A 22,020-nucleotide genomic window follows, 5' to 3' on the forward strand; every position below is an offset into this window, starting at 1 on the left:
CTCCTCTACGTTCCCACTCTCTGCCCATCCCTCTCTCTCCACATTGCTTCTTCCCCCATTCTTTCCTTTCCTTGCCCGATCCAGGCTGTCAGGCACCCAGACAGTATGCTTTCCTACATTCCCTCTCCCTCTCTCCCACATTCCCCTTCTTTCTCTCCCTCCCTCTCTCTCCCACATTCTCTTTCTCCTCTTCCTCCCTCTTTCCCACATTCCCCCGTCCCTCTCTCACCCATATTCTCTCTCTCCCTCCCTCTCCTGACCCTTCCCCTGCCCCACTCTCCCTCTATCCCTTTCTCCCACATTACCTCTCTTCTTCTCTCTCTCTCACAACCCCTTCTTCCTCTGTCACCCATATTGTCTCTCTGTCTCCCCCCAGTCTCTCTTCTCCCCCTCTCTCTCACCTCTCCGTCCCCGTCTCTTCCACATTCTCTCCCTCTCCGTAGCATGTTCTCTCTGTCCTCTCCCTATTACTCTCCTCTCCCTTCTCCTGCTCCCTGCTCCCCATTCCCTCCTTTCCTTTCTCTCCCATTACCTCTCTCCCTAGCTCTTTCCTACATTCCTCCACACTTGCCCCCACTTTCCCTCTCCTCCACCCTCCCTCTCTCTCCCCCACATTCCCACCTTTCTCTTTGTCCGACATTCCCACTCTCTCTTACATCCCTCACTCTCTCTCTCCCTCACACACATCCCTCATCTCCCTCTCTCCCACATTCACCCCTCTCCCTCTCTCCCACATTCACCCATATTCCTTCTCCCTCTTCCTCACTTCCTCTCCCAAACTCTCTCTCTCTGTCTCCCACTGTCCCCCCACCCTCTCTCCCTCCCACTCGCTTCTCCCCCCCTCTTTCACATTCCCCCTCTGCATCTCCTCCAGTGTCTCTCTCTCAACCTCTCTACCACTTTCCCCCGTTCACTCTCCCTCCCCTTCTTCCACATCTCTGTCTCTGTCTCTCCCCCTCTTCCCTCTATCCCTCATTTCCCCCTCCCTCTCTCCCACATTGCCGCCCCCACATGCCCCCCTCTCTTCCATATTACCTCTCTCCCTAACTCTCCCCCATATTCCCCCTGTCTTCCACAAGCCCCCCTCTTTTTCTTTCTCTCTCTCTCCCTCCCACTTCCAACCCCTCCCTCTCTCCCACATTCCCCATCTCTCCCACATTCCCTTCTTCCCTCACCCACACTTCCTCCCTCTCTCCCAATTCCTCACTCCTTCTCCCACCTCTGCCTCTCATCCTCCCCTCTCCTACCCTCCCTCTCTCCCACTCATCCCTTCTCCCCTCTCCCCCTTCCTATCTCCTTTTCTCTCCTACACATTCCCCCATCTGTCTCTCCCCTACTCCTCCTCTTGCCCACCTTCCCTCTTCCTCTCCTAACCTCCCTCCCACTGTGACCCTCTATCTCTCCCTCTCCCCGCTTTCTCCCACATTACTCTCTCAACTCGCTCTTCTCTCCCTCCATCCCAGATTCTTCTCTCTCTCTTCCCCATCCTCCCTCTCCTTCTCCCCCAAGCTTCATCTCCCTCTCCCTCCCTCCCACATTCCCCCCAGTCTCCCAAATTCCCCCTCTCTCCCACATTTCTCTTTCACTCTCCCTCTCATCTATCATCTCACATCCCCACCCTCTCTCTCTCCCACTCTCCCTCTCACCCTCACCTCTCCCTCCCTCCCACATTCCCCCTCCCTTTCTCACCTTTCCCTCTCCCTCCCACCCTCTTTCCCATTCTCCCACCTCCCTCTCTCCCACATTCCTCCCTCTCTGTCTCCTACATTCTCTCCATCTCCCCCATCCTCCCTCCCACATTCCCTCTCTCTCGCACTTCCCCCACTCCCACTTTCATCCCTCTCTCCTCTCCCACATTCTCCGCCTCTCCTCTCCCACATTTACACCCCTCTCTCCCACATTCCCTCCTTTCTCCTTCTCTCCCACATTTCCCCCTTTCTCCGTCAATTCCCCCCTTTCTCCTTCTCTCCCACATATCCCTTCCCTCTCTCCCCCTTCCTCACTTCCTCTTCCAAATTCTCTCTCTCTGTCTCTCTCTTCTCCCTCCCTCTCTCTCCCAAGTGTGTTCTCACACTCTTCTATTTTTACTTCTCCCTCCCTCCTTCTCTCTCCCTCCCACATTGCACCCTCTCTGTCTCTCTCCTACATTCCCCCTTCTCTGTCTCCTACATCGCCCCCATCTCTCCCACATCCCCCTTCCCTCCCACATTCCCCCTCACTCTCCTTCTCTCACATCCCTCATCCCTCAACCCCCCACCCTTCCTCTCTCCCACTTTCCCACTCCCTCTCTCATCCTCACCTCTCCCTCCTACATTCCCCCACCCTCTCTCACCTTCCCCTCTCCCTCCCACTCTCTCCCGTCCCTGTCTCCCACATTCTCTCCCTCTCCTCTCCTTCCCTCTCCACTGTCCCTCTCCCCCATCCTCCCTCCCACATTCCCTCTCTCTCCCACTTCCCCCACGCTCACTTTCACTCCTCTCTCCTCTCCCACATTTACACCACTGTCTACCACATTCCCTCCTTTCTCCATTGCTCCCACATTTCCCCCTTTCTCCCACATTTCCCCCCCTTCCTCACTCCTTCTCCCAAATTCTCCCTCTCTCCCAATCGTGTTCTCACTATCTTCTATTCTTACCTCTCCTTCCCTCCCTCTCTCTCTCCCTCCCACATTCCACCCTCTCTGTCTCTCAGATAACAAAGTGTGGAGCTGGATGAACACAGCAGGCCAAGCAGCAGCTTAGAGCATAAAAGCTGACGTTTCGGGCCTAGACCCTTCATCAGAGAAGACCTTTTCTGATGAAGGGTCTAGGCCCAAAACGTCAGCTTTTGTGCTCCTGAGATGCTGCTTGGCCTGCTGTGTTCATCCAGCTCCACACTTTGTTATCTCGGATTCTCCAGCATCTGCAGTTCCCAATATCTCTCTCTCTCTCTCTCTCTCCCTCCCACATTCCGCCCCCCTCCCGCCACCCTTTCTCTCTCCTACCATCCCACCCCCCTCCGTCACTCCCACATTTCCCCTTTCTCACCGTCCCTCCCCCTCCCACATTGTCTCCCTAGCGCGTTCTCTCTCTTCTCTCACTCCCCCTCTGTGCTCTCCCTAGCCCTCTCCCTCTTCCACCCTCCCTCCCAAATTCTCATCCTCTCCTTCCCACATTCCCCCCCTCTCTCTCTCTCCCACATTCCGCCCCCCCGCCACCCTTTCTCTCTCCTACCATCCCACACCCCTCCGTCCCTCCCTCTCCCACATTGTCTCCCTAGCGCGTTCTCTCTCTTCTCACTCTCCCTCTGTGCTCTCCCTCTCTCCCTAGCCCTCTCCCTCTTCCACCCTCCCTCCCACATTCTCATCCTCTCCTTCCCACATTCCCCCCCTCTCTCTCTCACTCTCACACACACACACAAACACACACATTCTCGCTCCCCGTAGCGCGCGCGCGCGCGCGCGCGCTCTCTCTCTCTCTCTCCCTCTCCCACACTCCCCCTCTCTCACTCCCTCCCACATTCTCTCTGTCTTTTGCAGACATTCTTTCTCCCTGCAGCTCCCTCTCTCTCCTCTCCCACATTCCCTCTCTCTGTCTCGGTGTGAAATGGCGGCGATGAAGGTACTGACCGTTACCGGCCTGTTGCTGGCTCTCTGTGCTCTCGGCCTGCTCGCCATGGCTATCTGCACCGATTACTGGTACGAGACCGATGCCCGGCGGCACCGGGACCGCTGCAAGAACTACGCGAACAAGAGGAATGATCCCGGCTTCATCTATATACCGAGCCAGAACCTACCCCTCCGCCAGGCTCCCCGGCAGCTGCTGGCCAGGGCCCGCAGCTACTTCCTCGCTTCAGCCCCGCTCGACTCTCACTGCAGCCGCCAGTTCAACTCCACCATCCTGGGCCTCTGGAGAAAGTGTCATCGCCAGGGTTTCGACCAGGACACCGAGGAGCTCATCTTCAAAGGTGAGTCACCGGTGCTAGCCGAGGGTCTCCCTGAGGGTGGGGGTAAGGTGGAGTGAGACTGGGTGAGAGTCTCCCAGAGAGACGGGATGGTATTGCCAGACAGCTCAGAAATTGAGAGACTTAGAGCTTCAAGAGAGACAAATGTCTTTTTGGGGTGGGGGCGTGGAGAAGTGTCTTGGGTTGAAATGCTGTTTTGTACAAACAGGTTAGGAATAGTTCAGGGCTGTGATTCAGGGGTTGGGTTAGGGTTCTGATCCTGTAAATGTGAGCTTGACATCAGGTTGTTGGAGACAATGAAATTTGGGGTCTGCTCTTGGAGTGTTGTCAGCTGGAGCTGCAAGTTAAGTGGGGTGTGTATTCACGGGGAACTGGGTTCGGTGGGGTGAATTCGTGTTTGTATTTGGCAGGCTGCTGTTCTGGTGTAGGCATTTGCTGAAAGGCAGGATTGTGGATCCAAGGGATGGCGCTGTCCAAGGTGCTGAACATTGTTATATTAGATGTTAGAGAATGTTCTGAACGAGAGAACTGTAGCTCCTGGGATTGTGACGTACGAATCTGCGCTTTAATCGGTGTTAGAGCATGCCGTGAAATTTAAAAAAACTGTGAGGCTGTTATCAGTCAGATTAATGGAGAAAGCAGGCATCGTGGACGCAGTAAATAATAGATTAATATGCGGGGAGTGAGGGAGATGAGACACCCACAGGCTGCTCGACTTCAAAACATTCAGCGAATATCAATCAATCAAAGGGTCTTCGACTGTGGCTAGATAGGTGTGGGGACCGGAAGCAGGGGTAGGTGGCAGTCATGCAGTAAATAATGCCCTCTCTCCTTCCAGTCTAGCCTTGTTTACCAGAAAATAATTTGACTCACAATGCAGGCTAAAGTTAGAAGAGCTTTCTAACCAGTCTGCATTGGAAAGAGATAATGGGAACTGCAGATGCTGGAGATTCCAAGATAATAAAATGTGAGGCTGGATGAACACAGCAGGCCAAGCAGCATCTCAGGAGCACAAAAGCTGACGTTTCGGGCCTAGACCCTTCATCAGAGAGGGGGATGGGGGGAGGGAACTGGAATAAATAGGGAGAGAGGGGGAGGCGGACCAAAGATGGAGAGTAAAGAAGATAGGTGGAGAGGGTGTAGGTGGGGAGGTAGGGAGGGGATAGGTCAGTCCAGGGAAGACGGACAGGTCAAGGAGGTGGGATGAGGTTAGTAGGTAGCTGGGGTGCGGCTTGGGGTGGGAGGAAGGGATGGGTGAGAGGAAGAACCGGTTAGGGAGGCAGAGATAGGTTGGACTGGTTTTGGGATGCAGTGGGTGGGGGGGAAGAGCTGGGCTGGTTGTGTGGTGCAGTGGGGGGAGGGGACGAACTGGGCTGGTTTAGGGATGCAGTAGGGGAAGGGGAGATTTTGAAACTGGTGAAGTCCACATTGATACCATATGGCTGCAGGGTTCCCAGGCGGAATATGAGTTGCTGTTCCTGCAACCTTCGGGTGGCATCATTGTGGCAGTGCAGGAGGCCCATGATGGACATGTCATCAAGAGAATGGGAGGGGGAGTGGAAATGGTTCGCGACTGGGAGGTGCAGTTGTTTGTTGCGAACTGAGCGGAGGTGTTCTGCAAAGCGGTCCCCAAGCCTCCGCTTGGTTTCCCCAATGTAGAGAAAGCCGCACCGGGTACAGTGGATGCAGTATACCACATTGGCAGATGTGCAGGTGAACCTCTGCTTAATGTGGAATGTCATCTTGGGGCCTGGGATGGGGGTGAGGGAGGAGGTGTGGGGACAAGTGTAGCATTTCCTGCGGTTGCAGGGGAAGGTGCCGGGTGTGGTGGGGTTGGAGGGCAGTGTGGAGCGAACAAGGGAGTCACGGAGAGAGTGGTCTCTCCGGAAAGCAGACAGGGGTGGGGATGGAAAAATGTCTTGGGTGGTGGGGTCGGATTGTAAATGGCGGAAGTGTCGGAGGATAATGCGTTGTATCCGGAGGTTGGTAGGGTGGTGTGTGAGAACGAGGGGGATCCTCTTGGGGCGGTTGTGGCGGGGGCGGGGTGTGAGGGATGTGTCGCGGGAAATGCGGGAGACGCGGTCAAGGGCGTTCTCAATCACCGTGGGGGGGAAGTTGCGGTCCTTAAAGAACTTGGACATCTGGGATGTGCGGGAGTGGAATGTCTTATCGTGGGAGCAGATGCGGCGGAGGCGGAGGAATTGGGAATAGGGGATGGAATTTTTGCAGGAGGGTGGGTGGGAGGAGGTGTATTCTAGGTAGCTGTGGGAGTCGGTGGGCTAGAAATGGACATCAGTTACAAGCTGGTTGCCCGAGATGGAGACTGAGAGGTCCAGGAAGGTGAGGGATGTGCATTGGAAAGAGTCCTGCTTTCTACTCATTGAAGAATTGTAATAGTGAACTGTAAATCTTACTTTTAATGGAAGGTTTCTCACCAAGGTCCTGAGTTGGGAGGGTTGCACAATCAAACAACTTGATTTCCACTTTAAATATTAATTATTTTCTCAATAAATTCCACAGAAAATACACCACTGCTGGCCATACCAGTCATTCTCCATTTGATCCAGCTCTATGCATGTACATGGCTTCGTATGGAGAAGTGTTGTTCTACGTCTGTGCACGTGCACCCATGCCTTCCTGCTTCTGTCTATGTATGCGTCATACACAGGTTAAGATTACACAACTATTGTCATATTAACATAGGGGGAAGCATATGTGCAGAGGGCAGGTGTTCAACGAATTTTGTGTTTGTCTTCGTTAGAAATGCTGCAAGTAGCACCCTGGAAATAGCTGTAAATCAGGAGGGAGGAACTCAAGAAAATTCCAATATCCAGGGAAGTAGCTCTAAGTTGTTGGACCTATGAGTAGACACACCCCCAGCCCTAATGGATTTCATCCTACAGTCTTAAAACAAGTAACTAGTGAGAATGTTGATTCCATGGATTTAGTGTTCAAAAGCTAATTAGATTAGATTAGGTTCCCTACAGTGTGGAAACAGGTCCTTCGGCTCAACAAGTCCACACTGTCCCTTGGACCATCCCACCCAGACCCATCCCCCCATAACCCACACACCCCTGAACACTATGGGCAACTTAGCATGGCCGATCCACCTAGACTGCACATTTTTGGACTGTGGGAGGAAACCGGAGCACCCCGAAGAAACCCACGCAAACACAGGGAGAATGTGCAAACTCCACACAGACAGTTACCTGAGGCTGGAATTGAGCCCGGGTCCCTGGCACTGTGAGGCTGCAGTGTTAACCACTGAGCCACCGTGCTGAAATTAGATTCAAGAAGTGCTCCTTTAGATTGTAAAATAGTAAATTTAATCCTCCTTTTCCACAAAGGGAGGGAGGCAGAAAGCAGGAAACTAGAGGGCAATCAGCTCAACATTTGCCACTGTGAAAATTTTACGAGTTACTATGAAAGATGTATAACAGAGACAAGTTCGAGATAATTGGGCAAAGCCAACCTGGTTTTGTCAAAGGGAAATCACATTGAACTAACTTTTTGGAGTTCTTTGAAGAAGCAACTTGAGCTGTGGACAAAGGGAAACCAGCAGATGTTTTGTATTTAGATTTCTAGAAGGCATATTTTAAGGTGCTACACCAAATGTTATTGTGGAAATTGAAAGCTCATGGTGTAGGGAGTAGCATAATGTCATGGATTGAAGATGGAATTGCTAGCAGGAAGCAGAGAGTAGGAATGAATGGGTCTTTTCAGGCTGGCAGGATGTCACAAATGATGTCCCACAAGGGTCAGTGCTGGGGCCTGACCTCTTACAATTTAAACAAATGATTTTGGTTGAAGGGGTCAAAGACATGGTCAATAAATTCGCTTGACACAAAGATAGGTAGAAAAGGACAAGAAGAACCTGTAAAGGGATCTAGATTGGCTGAGTGAGTGGTCAAAGATCTGTCAAATGGAGTACAATGGGAAAACGTGAAATTGTCCATTTTGGCAGGAACAATAAAATAGAAGCATGTTATCTAAATGGTGAGCTCAGAGATGCAGAGAGATCTGGACATCCTACTGTGTGGTTTGATTTGATTTGATTTGATTTATCATTGTCACATGTAGCTAGGTACAGTTAAAAGTTTGGTTTGTGTGCAGTACAGACAGATCATACAATACAAAGTACATAGGGATAAAAGAACAGTGTTATAGCTGCAGAAAAAGTGAATCAGGTTTGGATGATTGTAGTATATTCAGACCTGCAAGTAGGTTTAAGTAAACATTGTTAGTGATTTTAACAGATATAGAATTGAGGATTAAAAGAGCAGAACGATTATAAGATATATAAGAATAAGATCTGGGGCTGATACGGCAAGTAATCAGGAAAGCAAATTGATGGTGATGGTTTATTATAAGGGGAATTGAATACAAATGGAGGTTATGCTCCATTTATATAGGGCACTGGGAAGGCCACATGTGGTCTCTATGGCATCCAGTTGGAGGTAGCAGAAGTGATGACTTTGGCTGCTGAGCCTTGGTGGGGATGTGGAAAATGAAGACCAGGGCACCCTAGGTGAGGGATGAAGGGCAAAATTAATAAGAAACAGCTGAATGCCTTGTCAACCGCAAGACTGGGAATCCTCAGTTGAGGAAGAAGGTGAACATTTCTGAGCATCTCCCCCCACCCCTCACCCCCCCACCACCTCTCCTGCAGAAGATGGCATCATCAGATCAAATGTAACAGAAGCAGGAAAATTGGAAGAACGGAATACATCTTTATATAAGAAGCAGGGTGTTAGGGTGTATAGTTGCAGTAACTGTGAAAGTCAGTTGGTTCGTAGTGGGATTGGTAGCCAACCTATACCCAGAAATGGAATAAGAGGTGTAAAGGAACAGAAGTGAGGAGTCAGGTGGATCAGGTGAAGGTGAGAGTGGGGTGGAAATTGCAAGTGAAATTGCCGAATTTTCCCAATTCTGATCAAGAGTGGGAGGTAGCACCAATGATGTCATAAACGTGCCAGAGAAAGAGGAACATTCCATGTACCCCACAAAGAGATAGGCATCATTGATGCCCAAGCAGTTTCCCTTGGCCACATCTTTGATCTGAAGAAAGTGGGAGGAATTAAACAAGAAATTCTTCAAAGAGATGACAAGCTCAGACAGGCAGGGGAGGGTGATAGCAGATGGGGACAGTTCATGCCTTTCTTCCAGGAAGAAGCAGAAAGCCCAGAAACCATCCTTGGGGGGATTGACATGTAGAGGTGTTGCATATCCTTGCTGAAAAGGAGGTGGCTGGTGTCCATGAATAGGAAACTGATGTAATCATGGATGCATGTAAGGAGGGACAAGGTTCATAGATTTCATTGAGTTCATTGAGTTTGCACCAACATTACTGCCACTAAAAGTGTGCTAATCCCAATTTCTTGCACTTGTCCCATATCCTTGAATGTTATGATATTTGAAGTACTCATCCAAATATCTTTTTAAAGTTTGTAAAGTTTCCAGCCTCCACTAACTTCCCAGGCAGTGCATTCCAGATTCTCACCACCTGCTGAGTGAAAGTGTTTTTTTCCAAAGTCCCTCTGAATCTCCTGCCCCTTACACCTATAACTATGCCATTTCATGATTGACCCCTCAATTAAAGAGAACAGCTGCTCTCTATTCACCCTGTTCATACCTCTCATGATCTAATAGACCTCAAGACTGTTCCCCCTCAGTCTTCTCTGCTCCAAAGAAAACAATCAAGCCTATCTAGTCTCCTTGTCGCTCAATTTCTCCATCCTAAGAAACATCCTGTTGAACCTCCTCTATCCCCTCTACTGCTATCACATCCTTCCTGTAGTGAGGTGACCAGACCACACACAGTATTCCAGTTACAGCCTGAACAACGTTCTGTATAACTCCAATATTACCTTCTAGCTCTTATACTCTATACCATGACTGATGAAACCAAGTGTCCCATATGCCACCTTAACTATCCTATTCATGTGTTCTGCCAACTTCAGGGCTCTGTGAATAATTACTCCAAGATCCCTTTGTTCCTCTAAGCTTTGCAGTGCCCTGCCATTCATTAAATACTCCCTCATCATGTTTCTGTTTCCAAAGTGCATCACCTTGTACTTATCAGGGTTAAACACCATCTGCCACTGGTCTACCCATCTGACCAATCCATCTATATCTTCCTGTAACATCTTCTTCACTATTAACTACTCTACCAATGTTGGTATCATCTGCAAATTTGCTTAACATTACCCCAACATTTTCATCTATATCACTTTTTGTATACGAAACAATAAGGGTCCCAGTCCTGATCCGGTCTCCAGTCACTCAAACAGCCTTCTATCACTACCTAATATTTTTGAGTAGATTTGTGGCTTGGGTTGTGGATGCTGTGGTTCGTTCACTCAACGAGGTGGTTCATTAGCTCACAGACGTTTCATTACCCTGCTGGGTAACATCATCAGTGCAGCCTCCGATAAAGTGCGGTTGTATTTTTCCACTTGCTATTTAAACTCTGGGGTCCATTGAAGTTAATGACCTCATTTCTGGTTTTTCTTCACGGTGGTGTATATATAGAATTTAATTCTATGTATTTGTTGATGGCCTTCTTGGTGGAGAACCAGGCTTCAAGAAATTCCCATGCTTATCTCTGTTTAAATCATAGAATCCTTACAGTGTGGAAACAGGCCCTTTGGCCTCACAAGTCCACACTGGCCTTTGGAGCATCCCACCCACACCCATCTCCCTATAACCCACCTAAGCTACATATCCCTAAACACTGCAAGCAATTTAGCATGGCCTATCCACCTAACCCGCACATCTTTGGACTTGGGAGGAAACCGGAATACCTGAAGGAAACTCACACAGACCTGGGGAAAACATGCAAACTCCACACAGACAGTCACCCAAGGGGGAATTGAACCCAGGTCCCTGGCGGTGTGAGGCAGCAGCTCTAACCACTCAATCACCCTGCTATCCATGGTGGCTCAGTGGTTAGCTCGTCCTAGGATCCTGACGTCCCAATTGAACTGGTGGTTCTCCTTGTCTGTACATATGGACACGAGTGAGTATTGGCCATGTCTTTTTAGGTGGTGTTCATATATTCTTGTAGCCAGTTTACTTCCTGTCTGGCAATGTAATGTTTGTCACAGTCCCTGCATGCAGCTAAAACAAAATGACACAACCAATACTCACTCGTCTCCATACATAGAGACAAGAAGAGCCAGCTGTTCAACTGGGACAACATCAGGATCTTCGGAGAAGCTAAACAGAGATAAGCACGGGAATTTCTAGAGGCTTGGTTCTCCACCAAGAAGGCCATCAATAAACACATAGAATTATACCCTGTATATACACCACTGTGAAGGAAATCCAGAAATGAGGTAATCAAGTCCAGCAGACCCCAGGGTTTAAATAACTAGCAGGAAAATACAATAACGCTTCATCGGAGGCTGCACTGATGATGTTACCCGGCAGGGTAGTGAAATGTCTGCAAACTAATGATCCAGCTCATTGAGCAAAACCAAACATAGCTTCCACCATCACCCTTTGTGTTCTATTACTAAGTCAGTTTCTGATCCATGTTGCGAAGTTTTCCTCAATTCCATATGCTTTAACTTTTTCAATCAGTCTTCCATGTGGAATTGTGTCTAAAGTTTTGCTAAAATCTATATGAATTACATCAACTGAATTTAGCTTATCCACAGACTCAATCACATTTTCAAAATAATTCTAACAAATTTGTTAAGCAGGACTCGCATTTGACAAAGCCATGCTACCCCTAACTACCCCATGCCTTTTCAAGTGGATATTAATTTGTTCCTTCAGAATTTTCTCCAATAGTTTCCCTACCATTAATGCAAGGCTCCCTTCCAACCCCCCTTAAAGAAACTAGGAATACATTAACTGTCCTCCAGTCCCCTGACACTTTCCCCTGTGGCCACAGAGGAATTAAACATCTGTGTCAGACCCCCTGCAATTTCCCATCTCTCCTCCCACAGCAGCCTGTGATGCTGTTCATCCGGGCCAGAGGTTTTGTCTGTTTTTAAGCTCAATGGAGCCTCCAATATCTCCCCATTTCCTATGTCAAACTGTGCAAGTTCCTCTCACTCCCATTTCCTGAATTCCATATCTACATTCTCCAATTCCAGAGTGAAGACCGAACAGAAGTATTTATTTAACACCTTTCCAATATCCTGTGAAGTCACACACCAGTTCCCCCTTGGTCCATGATGGGCCTTACTGTTTCCCTGGTTAACCTCCTCTCTTTAAGGTATTTATAAAATATCTTGAGATTCTCCTTAATCCTTTTTCCAAGTCCTTTCTCATGACCCCTGTTACGGTTCTAATTGCTAAGGAGTGAAAAAAAATTCAAGTTGAGGTAGGAAGAGATCTGTTCCGTGGGGCAGGAGCAGGGAGGCAAAATGGAGCTATCCAGGCAAACCTGTTTCTGAATTTTGGGAAGAATGTAGAAGCGAGCTGTGCCAGTTTGTGGGACTATGAGCTTGAAGCAGTGGAGGGGAGCTCACCAGATGAAATGAGATTATTCACCATTGTGGACACAGTGGTCTAGTATCCCATGATGGGGTCATGGTCCAAGGGGAGATAACGAGGAGATGTCTGAGAGCTGGCCCTCAGCCTGTGCAACCTAGAAGCCAGTCCACCAGACAGCCGCAGCACCACCCTTGTCGACAGGCTTAATTACAAAGTCAGGATTGGAACTGAGAGCATGGGGTGCAGTCAGCTCAGAGGAAGATAGTTTTGAACAGGTGAGGGGGCAGAGAAGTTGAGGTAAGAAATGTCAACTTTACTTTTTGTTTAAAACAATAAGATGGCTTTGCAATCAATTTAAAAGAGTAGAGGCAGCTCTACTCTATATCTAATGCTGTGCTTGTCCTGTTCTGTGAGTGTTTGATAGTAGCTGTGTAATGGAGACTTTACTTGCATTTTCAAAGAGCAGAGAGAGCTTTATGTTCAGTTTAACATAGTACAGGGTGCTTTACAATCAGTTTAAAATAGTGGAGGAGGAGGATCTTTACTCTGTGTCTTACTAAATGCTGTACCTAACTTGGTGGACAGGTAGCGGAGCTTAACTGTATATCTAAACCCATGCTGTACCTGCCTTGTGAATGTTCAATTGGACATGTAGAGGAAACTTTGCTCTGTATCTAACCGCATGTTATATGTGGAATCATCAAATCCCTACTGTCCGGACAGAGGCCATTTGGCCCATTGGGTCTACAGCAACCCTCTGAAGAGCATCCCTCCCAGAACCACATCCCTTCTCACCCTACCTAGAAATAGAGATGTACAGCACGAAAGCAGACCCTTTATTCCAACTCATCCGTGCTGTCCAGATATCCTGGATAAATCGAGTCCCAGTCGCCAGCATTTGGCCCATATCCCACTAAACCTTTACTATTCATAAACCCATCCAGATGCTTTTTAAAAGTTGTAATCATACCAGCCTCCACCACTTCCTCTGGCAGTTCATTCCATACATGCACCATCCTCTGCGTGAAAGTGTTTCTCCTTAGGCCCCTTTAAAATCTTTCCCCTCTCACCTTAAACCAATGGCCTCTAGTTTTGGACTCCCCCACCCTGGGGAAAAGACCTTCTTTATTTACCCTATCCATGCCCCTCATGATTTTATAAATGTCAATGAGGTCAGTGCTCAGCATACAATGCTCCAGGAAAAACTGTCCCAGCCTATTCAGCCTCTCCCTCTATCAAATCCTCCAATTCCCCCCAGGGCAGCACAGTGTCTGCGTGGGTTTCCTCCAGGTGCTCTGGTTGCCTCCCACAGTCCAAAAATGTGCAGGCTAGGTGGATTGGCCATGCTAAATTGCCTGTAGTATTCAGGGGTATGTGGGTTATAGGGGGATAGATCTGAGTGGGATATATCAAGGGGTGTTGTGGACTTGTTGGGCTGAAGGGCCTGTTTCCACACTGTAGGGAATCTAACCTAATTCTGCCAAATTCCTTGTTTATCTTTTCTGAACCCGTTCAAGTTTCGCAACATTCTTCCTATTGCAGGGAGACCAGAATTCTCACAGTATTCCAAAAGTGGCTTAACCAATGACCTGTACAGTTGCAACATGACTCCCAACTCCTATACTCAGTACACTGACCAAAAAGGAAAGTGTACCAAATGCCTTCTTCACTATCTTATCTATGTGTGACTCCACTTTCAAGGATCTGTGAACCAAGGTGTCATTGTTCAGCAGCACTCCCCGGGATATTACCATTTAGGTGAATGTGATTCCCATGGCTAATCCACCTAATTTATACATCATTAGACTGTGGGAGGAAACCAGAATACCCTGAGAAAACCCATGCAGACACAGGGAGAATGTGAAACTCCACGCAGACAGTCACCCAAGACTGGAATTGAACCCAGGTCCCTGGCACTGTGAGGCAGCAATGCAAACCACTGTGCCACCTACCTGCCCTGGGAGTCTTTGACTGGGAGAGTGAAAAACGAACTTTCTTTTCATTTTAAAGAGTAGAGGGATATTTGAAACATAGAAACATGGAAGGTAGGAGCAAGAGGAGGCCATTCGGCTCTTTGAGCCTGCTCCGCCATTCATCACGATCATGGCTGATCGTCCAACTAGATAGCCTAATGCTGCTTTCTCCCCATAACTTTTGCTCCCATTTGACCCAAGTGCTATACTTAGTCGTCTCTTAAATACATTCAGTGTTTTGGCATTACCTACTTTCTGTGGTAATGAATTCCACAGGCTCACCACTCTCTGGGTGAAGAAATGTCTTCTCAACTCCATCCTAAATTGTCTACCCCGAATCCTCAGAGTCTGACCCCTGGTTCTGGATACACCCACGTTGGGGAACATACCCCCTGCATCTACCCTGTCCAGTTCTGTTAGAATTTTGTAAGCTTCCATGAAGTCTCCCCTCATTCGCCTGAACTCCAGTGAAAACAATCTTAATCTAGATAATCTCTCTTCCGATGTCAGTCCCGCAATCTCCAGATACAGCCTGGTGAAACTTCATTGTACTCCCTTGAGAGCAAGAGATTCCTTCCTTGGAAAAGGAGACCAAAACAGCACACAATATTCCGAGTGTGGTCTCACCAAGGCCCTGTATAACTGCAAGAACACAATCCTGCTCCTGTACTCAAAACCTCTCACAATGAAGGCCAACATACCATTTGCCTTCTTTACCGTCTGCTGTACCTGCATGCTCACCCTCAGCGACTGGTGTACGAGGACACTCAGGTCCCACTGCCCACTCTTCTCTCCAAATTTACAGCCATTCAGGTAGTAATCTGCCTTCTTGTTTTTGCTTCCAAACTGAATGAGCTCAAATTTACCCAAATTATACTGAATCTGCCATTGATTTGCCCACTTACCCAACCTGTCCTGATCATGCGGAAGGATCTCTGCACCCTCATCACAGTTCACCTTCCCACCCAACTTTGCACAGGAATTAACCCTGTCTTGTCTCTATCCAGGGAGACTTTGATTCGGACAGTATCAAGGTAGCTTTATTTTCAGTTCAAAACTGTAGAGGAATTTTCATTCTCAATTTTCAAAACTTGAGGGAGCTTAAATCTGCATCTAGCTGCTTGCTGTACTTGTCCTAGGAGTGTTTGATGGCAACAGTGTAGCGGGAGATTTGCCTCCAGTTTAAAGAGTTGAGGGTGCTTTACTTTGGGTTTAAAAGTAGAGGGGGCTTTACTCTGTATCTAACCCCATCTTGTCCCTGTTCCGTTGATGTTTGATGTGGATAGTGTAGTGGAAGCTTTGCTATCAGTTTAAAAGAATTGAAGGAGTTTTTTTTAAGTTTAAAAGATTAGAGGAAGCTTTAATTTCAGTTTAAAGAGCAGACGTAGTTTTTACTTTCAGATTAAAAGAGTGGAGAGAGTATTACTCTCAGCACTGCCCTGGGCCTGATGAATGTGTTTAGTCTAAAAGTGGATTTTCTCTGTTTATTTTTTACTTTTTAATGGAGTGTTTGTTTGCTCAGTGTGGCCTGACCTCCACCTTATACGTATCCTGTGGAGTGTCTAGTGATGGAAGCTTGATTGGAGAAGAACTGAGAGAGGTTTTATGTTCATGGAAGCTGCTGGGAGAGCGAGGGTGCAGGAAGTTTGATAGCTGTATCTAATCCATGCTACACCTTGACCTTGATTCAGTCCCAGCTGCTTCTCATGTAATCATTCAACACTCAGACCTCTGAAGCAAAGGGAGTTGCAATACCTTCGGATTACATAAATATTGAAACAGTGAGCCCCAGGCATTGCCGGATCAAGGAGCATTGAGAGTTTTCTAAGTTTCACTGTAATATACAGTACTGCAGACTGAGGTTCAGAATAATAGAGTATGGCAGACTGAATGGCAGTCTAACAATTAGGAATGAGTGGACTTGTTACTCATTTTCACTGTCTGTGCAGTGAGCTTCCTGATAGAATGTGTTGTTAGTGGCTGTGGTTTAAGTCTAGAGAATTGGAAGTGCGATGATTGCAATTTGAATGGGCTCACCTTGTGGTGTTGGATGTAAAACCATCAACACTGGCTCACCCTGGGCCTGTCAACAGTGAAGCCTGAATGAAACTAGACGCGACAGGGAGGAAAGGCCACTGACAGCTGGTGGAGATCTAGGGTAAGGCGTGACTGGAAAATACCCAGGGACAAGAGGATGGAAGCAGAAAAGAGTTTACTGAAAGCAGAACTACACATGCAAACTGCCAGACTAGAATGCTGCAATAGATCATTGTTTTACTGTATTGGAAAGCAGAAACGAAAGCTGGCTGTTGCTCTAAGATGTTACTTTGTCTTACATGCGACAGTTGTTTGGGTACTGCAAGAAAGTAACAAGACTTTCTTGAAGAGATACAGAATTGATGTGTCCGCACTGTGGCTATTTGATGGTAGAATTGCTTATACAATTTTCTGGGCAGACAGAATCAATGGCCTACGAACAGAGGGTTAAAATGCCAGTAAAACTTGCAGTGAGTGGGCATGTTAAGTTAGTTACACAGTGTAGACCAGCAGAGGCTCTGAAATTGTATGTTTGTGTTACAGGCGTTGTACAACGATGTATCCCTGTGAAATATCACTACTCCTCCTCAACAGTCCCACGAAACCTTCCGGTCAATTTAACCATGACCATTCGGCAGGACGAATGGCATGCTTTACGTAAGTACAAGGAAAAAGGATCAGGACCACCGTTTAGAGTAATAGAGTGTACTGCAAGCTGAGGTTCAGAGTAATAGAGAGTACTGCAGGCTGAGGTTCGCAGTAATAGAGCATACTGCAGGCTGAGGTTCAGAGTACTCTAGATGCGTTTCAGAATAATAAAGCAGATAATAATAATAATAGACTGTGATGCTCTCAGCCAATGCTATTAGTGGACAAATCAGAACCCACAGGAACCTGGTATGATTCTTCATATTTGGATTTGTAGAGTTTTAACATAATGGTCTCTTGTTGAAACATAAAGTCAAAATGCTGCAGATTTTGCTCTAACAAGAAAATATTTTTTTATTAACAAGAAAGCTAAGATTGGAAAAAACAAGCCATCCACTTTTCACACAAATTCAAAAATTTTTAAACACACAGTAAAAGTATTACCCATTTATATCCCAAAACACTGCTTTTAAAATTGAAAATAAACAAACCAGCTTTTATACAGTGCCCAAAAAAAGCACTCATACATCTATACACCAATGTTCTGGTTTCTAAAAGTCACACACACCTTTGCCATTTAGACTGGAACTACAGATAGCTTCTTCCTAGAGTTATATACACCTGAGCTTAAATGTACTTGGTTTTAAGTAACCACTTCAGGGTTTTATCCCAACACTCCGGGTCTGGGATTAACACTAATCCCCCAATCTAAAATAATTTAATTTACTATATATCCTTCGTTTCTTAAGAGCACATGTTTTACTTCACAGGATTACTCAAAGTAAAAACTGATTACCAGAAGTCACCTTCTCTAAGCTATTCATGTTTCCCTTACGGCTCAGAAAAACAAGCTCCAGAAATCTATAACCAACCATCAGGTCCCATTATTTACCCCAAACTAAACTAAACAAATGTCCCCAATTATAATACACAAAACCCATTTACTCTGAGGGCCAGGCTTGAAAGAAATCTCCATGCTGCAGAAATATTTGGAAATTAATTGTTAATTTCAGATGCACAGAAAATCCATAACATACCATCTTTAAAAAATGGGAAACCCAAACTTAAAATAAATAATATTAATATATATAATTTATAAATCCTACAGGTTGGTCGCACCACCCCAAAGAAAAAAATGAAAATAAATTTTAAATAGGTATTTTTGTTATTCATCAAAGGTTATTGCTAATTCTACATATTACTAACCCCGGTTACATGTCAATATTAATTGTACACTAAATCATATAGCAATCATTGATTCACTACACAATGTCTCTCACATATGCACTCTCAATAAAGCCTCCGCAATGACATTTTCTTTTCCAGAAACATGAACGATTTTCAAATTATACAGTTGAGAATTAAGCTCCATCGAATTAATCGTAAGTTCTTGTCCCAACATCTTTCTAAGTAATTCAAAGGATTATGCTCTGTATAAATAACAGTTTTGTCCATATTATTGGTAATATATGTTTCAAAATGATGTTGAGCTATCACAAGACTCAATATCTCTTTCTCGACAATTGAATACTTTAGTTGATTTGCGGTCAGCTTCTGCAGAAAAATGACTGACAAATCATTCAATTCTCATCTCGTCATATTACAGTAAAACAGACCCCACACACTGACATCACTGGCATCATAAGCTAATTAACTGGCTTTGTATAATTTAGCATTGGGCTGTCTTTAGTACAGCTTCTGATTTTTCCAAGGCAGTTTGACACTCTTATGTATATTCAAATGTTTTGCCTTTTGCAAAGTTTGTTAACGATACAATGACAGTGCTAAAATGCAGAACAAACATGAAAGAACCCACAGGGTGCTTTACATGGTGTAAAATTTCGATTAGGCATGGGATGTCCAAAATAGCCTCTAATTTTGTTTATCTAAGTGCTACTTGGCCTTATCCATTGCAGGGCCCAGATAAGCTATCTTGGAATTGTCAAGTTCACTCTTTGCTGAATTCACAGCAAATTAGCTTTCCAAAGTCGATCAAACAGTTCAGTCAAATGGTGTCAACATTCTCGCCAGGTTTGACTAAAAACAACCAAATAGTCAATGTAAACAGAACAATTGCTAAGTCTGAAGAAGGGTGACTGGATCATAAAAAAGTTAACTCTGCTTTCTCTCCACAGATGCTGCCAGATCTGCTGAGTTTCTCCAACAATTTTTGTTGCATTTCAGATTTCCAGCATCGCAATTCTTTGTTTTATTTTACAATTGCTAAGTCCTTTGATTATATCTTAACCATTGAAACATTGCAGATGCATTTTACATTATAAACAGCATGACTTCGTATTGATTAACTCTATCTGGTGTTTCAAAAGCCAAGATTTCTGTAGCTTTCTCTGTTACCAATATCCATTTAGCAAGTCAATTTTTGTGACAAACCAGGCATGTCCAATTTGTTCGACACATCATCCAGTCGTTGCGTAGGATTTGAGTCGACTCTTGTTACCACATTGACAATAATCATGCAGAATCTTTGTGATCCACCCTGTCTTGGCACTACCACAATTGATGGTATCAAGTTACTTTGGCTCTGTTCAATAATGTCATTGTTCATCATAAACTCAATCTTTTTCCTCACCTGAGCTAATCACTCTAGATTGAGTCAGTATAGGTGTTGCTTTATAGGAAATGTATTTCTACACCAATATCGTGACCAGCCAAACCAGTTTCCCAGGCCTATTCTCACAAATAATTCTGTAATAGTCTTCATAGGTCACCTTGATAATTTTTTGGAATATAAGACTTTTTAATCCTTTAAGTACCTCAGTGTATTCCAATTAGTTTGTTGGAAAGTTAATTTCTGAATTCTCCATTTTGGACCAATCTCGTATTGCACTAATATTTCTATTTCTCTCCCTACTTCCTTCACTACACCTTTCTCCAAGCCATCATCCTTATATAATCTTTTCATCATGTTAATATGACATACCCACTGACTTTTCTTCTGCCTGGGGTACTCACTACATCATTCACATCATTGAATCTCTTCTTCATTTGATAAGGCTCAGTGAATCTTGCTTTTAATGGTTCCCCAGAGGCAGTAATAACACTAATCCCTTGCCTCCTGCAGCAACATTTCAAACTTTGGCCTTTCTGTGTCCTCTAATTTTCATTGTTTGTTCAGCTTCTTTCAAATGTCTTTGAGCTAACTTACATATATTGATCATTTTCTCTCTGAAATGTGAGACGAAGGTTAGAAATTTTATTTCTGAGATTTGACTTATTAACTTTAATTAAATAGTCCTCTTACATGACCTCTGTATAGTAGTTCAAAAGAAGTGAATGCTATGGACTCATTCAGATCATCCCTAGTGCAAATAGTAACAAAGGAATTCCCTTATCTTTATCGTTAGGACACTCTTAGCAATAAGACCGAATCATAGTCTCCAAACTTTGATTATGGATGAAACACAAAAAGTGTGAGTTGTTTAATTTGTAAACAAGACATTGTTTCCTTGGCTGTCTAAAATGCTTTCAGATTAAGGTGCAAATTTTATCTTTTTGGATATACATATAAAACATTGAACTTTTGTAGTCATTTTTTCTGAAGGCATTGCTACAGAATAGCTTGTTGAAACATCCATAATTGGCGAATGACCTGGTGGAGGTCATACACAATCTGTGTATGACTTTGCTAAATGGTTCTTCGAAAGGTGGTATTGGAATTAAAAGTGCAGATCTAATTGATTGTTGCGGTTTCCTCATTACCTGACATGTTATGGCATTTCTGGCATTTTTGTGTACTCATGGCCAGTAAAAGTGCTTTCATATTTTAGACTGTGTTTTCCTAATTCCTAAGTGATGCGCCATTCGAATTTTGAGAGTCATTCATCAAATGTTGTTCCGGTACTCAGATAGGACTACCAGCTGATGGACCATAGCCCTTTCCTCACCGGCTGGTGTTTGAGGTGGTCTCCATTTCTTCATTAAGAATTTGATTTTCAAGTAATAATACACAGGTATCCTTTTTGATTCAGTTTCTGAGTAAGCTGTTTCATATAACTCATTCAATTTCAAATCTGTTTGTTGCATTTCTGTTAATGGATATGGATGAAATATGTCAGCCTCATTTTTTCCAACTTCACCCTTTTTAATTAAAAAATTTTGAAAGTTTGTATCCAATAACTGACTTTACAAATCATCTCCTTTTTTCATAGACTCTTTTTTTTCTTCCTGTGTAGTTCAGTGGGCCTCAGGTCTAATCACATCACAGTCAGGAAATAATCCAGGATATTCCTTCTGAGCATTTCAGTTTCTGTTACCTCCACTGGTTGTTCTGTGACCCTTGGTGAAGCCAACATTTTTGAACCAGCCAGATAATTTCCCAAGGGAAAGTTATTTCTGTCTATAGGGATTTTATAGATTCACATAATCCCTACAGTATGGAAGCAGGCCAGTTGGCTCATTGAGTCCACACTGACCCTCAGAAGAGTATCCTACCCAGACTCACCATGACCATTTTACCCCATAACCTTGCAATTCCTATGGCTAATCCACCCAGACGCACATTCCTGAGCACTGTGGGCAACTTAGCATGGCCAGTCCCACCTAATCTGCACAGTTTTGGACTATGGGAGGAAACTGGAGCAGCCGGAGGAAACCCCCACAGACATGGGGAGGATGTGCGAACTCCCACAGACAGTCACCTGAGGGCGGAATCAAAACCAGGTCACTGGCACTATGAGGCTGCAATGCTAACCACCGAGCCACTCTGCTGCCCCTGCTCATTTCATGAGTTTCTAAGGCACTCTTTAATCCAACTCGATAATGGGATTAGTGTATAGCTCCAATTAATATTTTATTTCTCATCAGTCTCTCAGGAAGACAAGCGCTATATTAGCCAGCATCAGAGACTGACTTATCCCAGTGTCTCTCTGTATTTTTATTGGTTTACCAACTTGATTTGAACCATAAGGAAAACCTCCAATTTTAAGACAAAATATCCAGAACTTCCCAGTCT

The 22,020-nt window shown here is 45.4% G+C and overlaps 1 protein-coding gene across 3 annotated transcripts in view; it reads left to right on the forward strand.

Annotated features, from left to right (window-relative positions):
- The first annotated feature begins 3,023 nt into the window (after window positions 1–3,023).
- Window positions 3,024–22,020, forward strand: part of tmem276b (transmembrane protein 276b) — a 32,613-nt gene continuing 13,616 nt past the window's right edge. Inside the window, exons 1-2 of one of the 3 annotated variants that reach the window (XM_059651938.1) lie at window positions 3,026–3,945; window positions 16,944–17,057. In XM_059651938.1, coding sequence (XP_059507921.1) covers window positions 3,585–3,945; window positions 16,944–17,057 — 475 coding nt within the window. In that variant the 5' untranslated portion in view covers window positions 3,026–3,584. Of the gene's footprint in view, window positions 3,946–16,943; window positions 17,058–22,020 lie in introns of all 3 variants that reach the window. The other 2 variants (XM_059651940.1, XM_059651939.1) reach the window with 2 other exon arrangements.

Source organism: Stegostoma tigrinum, chromosome 17, assembly GCF_030684315.1.
Source record: "Stegostoma tigrinum isolate sSteTig4 chromosome 17, sSteTig4.hap1, whole genome shotgun sequence".
Classification (NCBI taxonomy): Eukaryota; Metazoa; Chordata; class Chondrichthyes; order Orectolobiformes; family Stegostomatidae; genus Stegostoma; species Stegostoma tigrinum.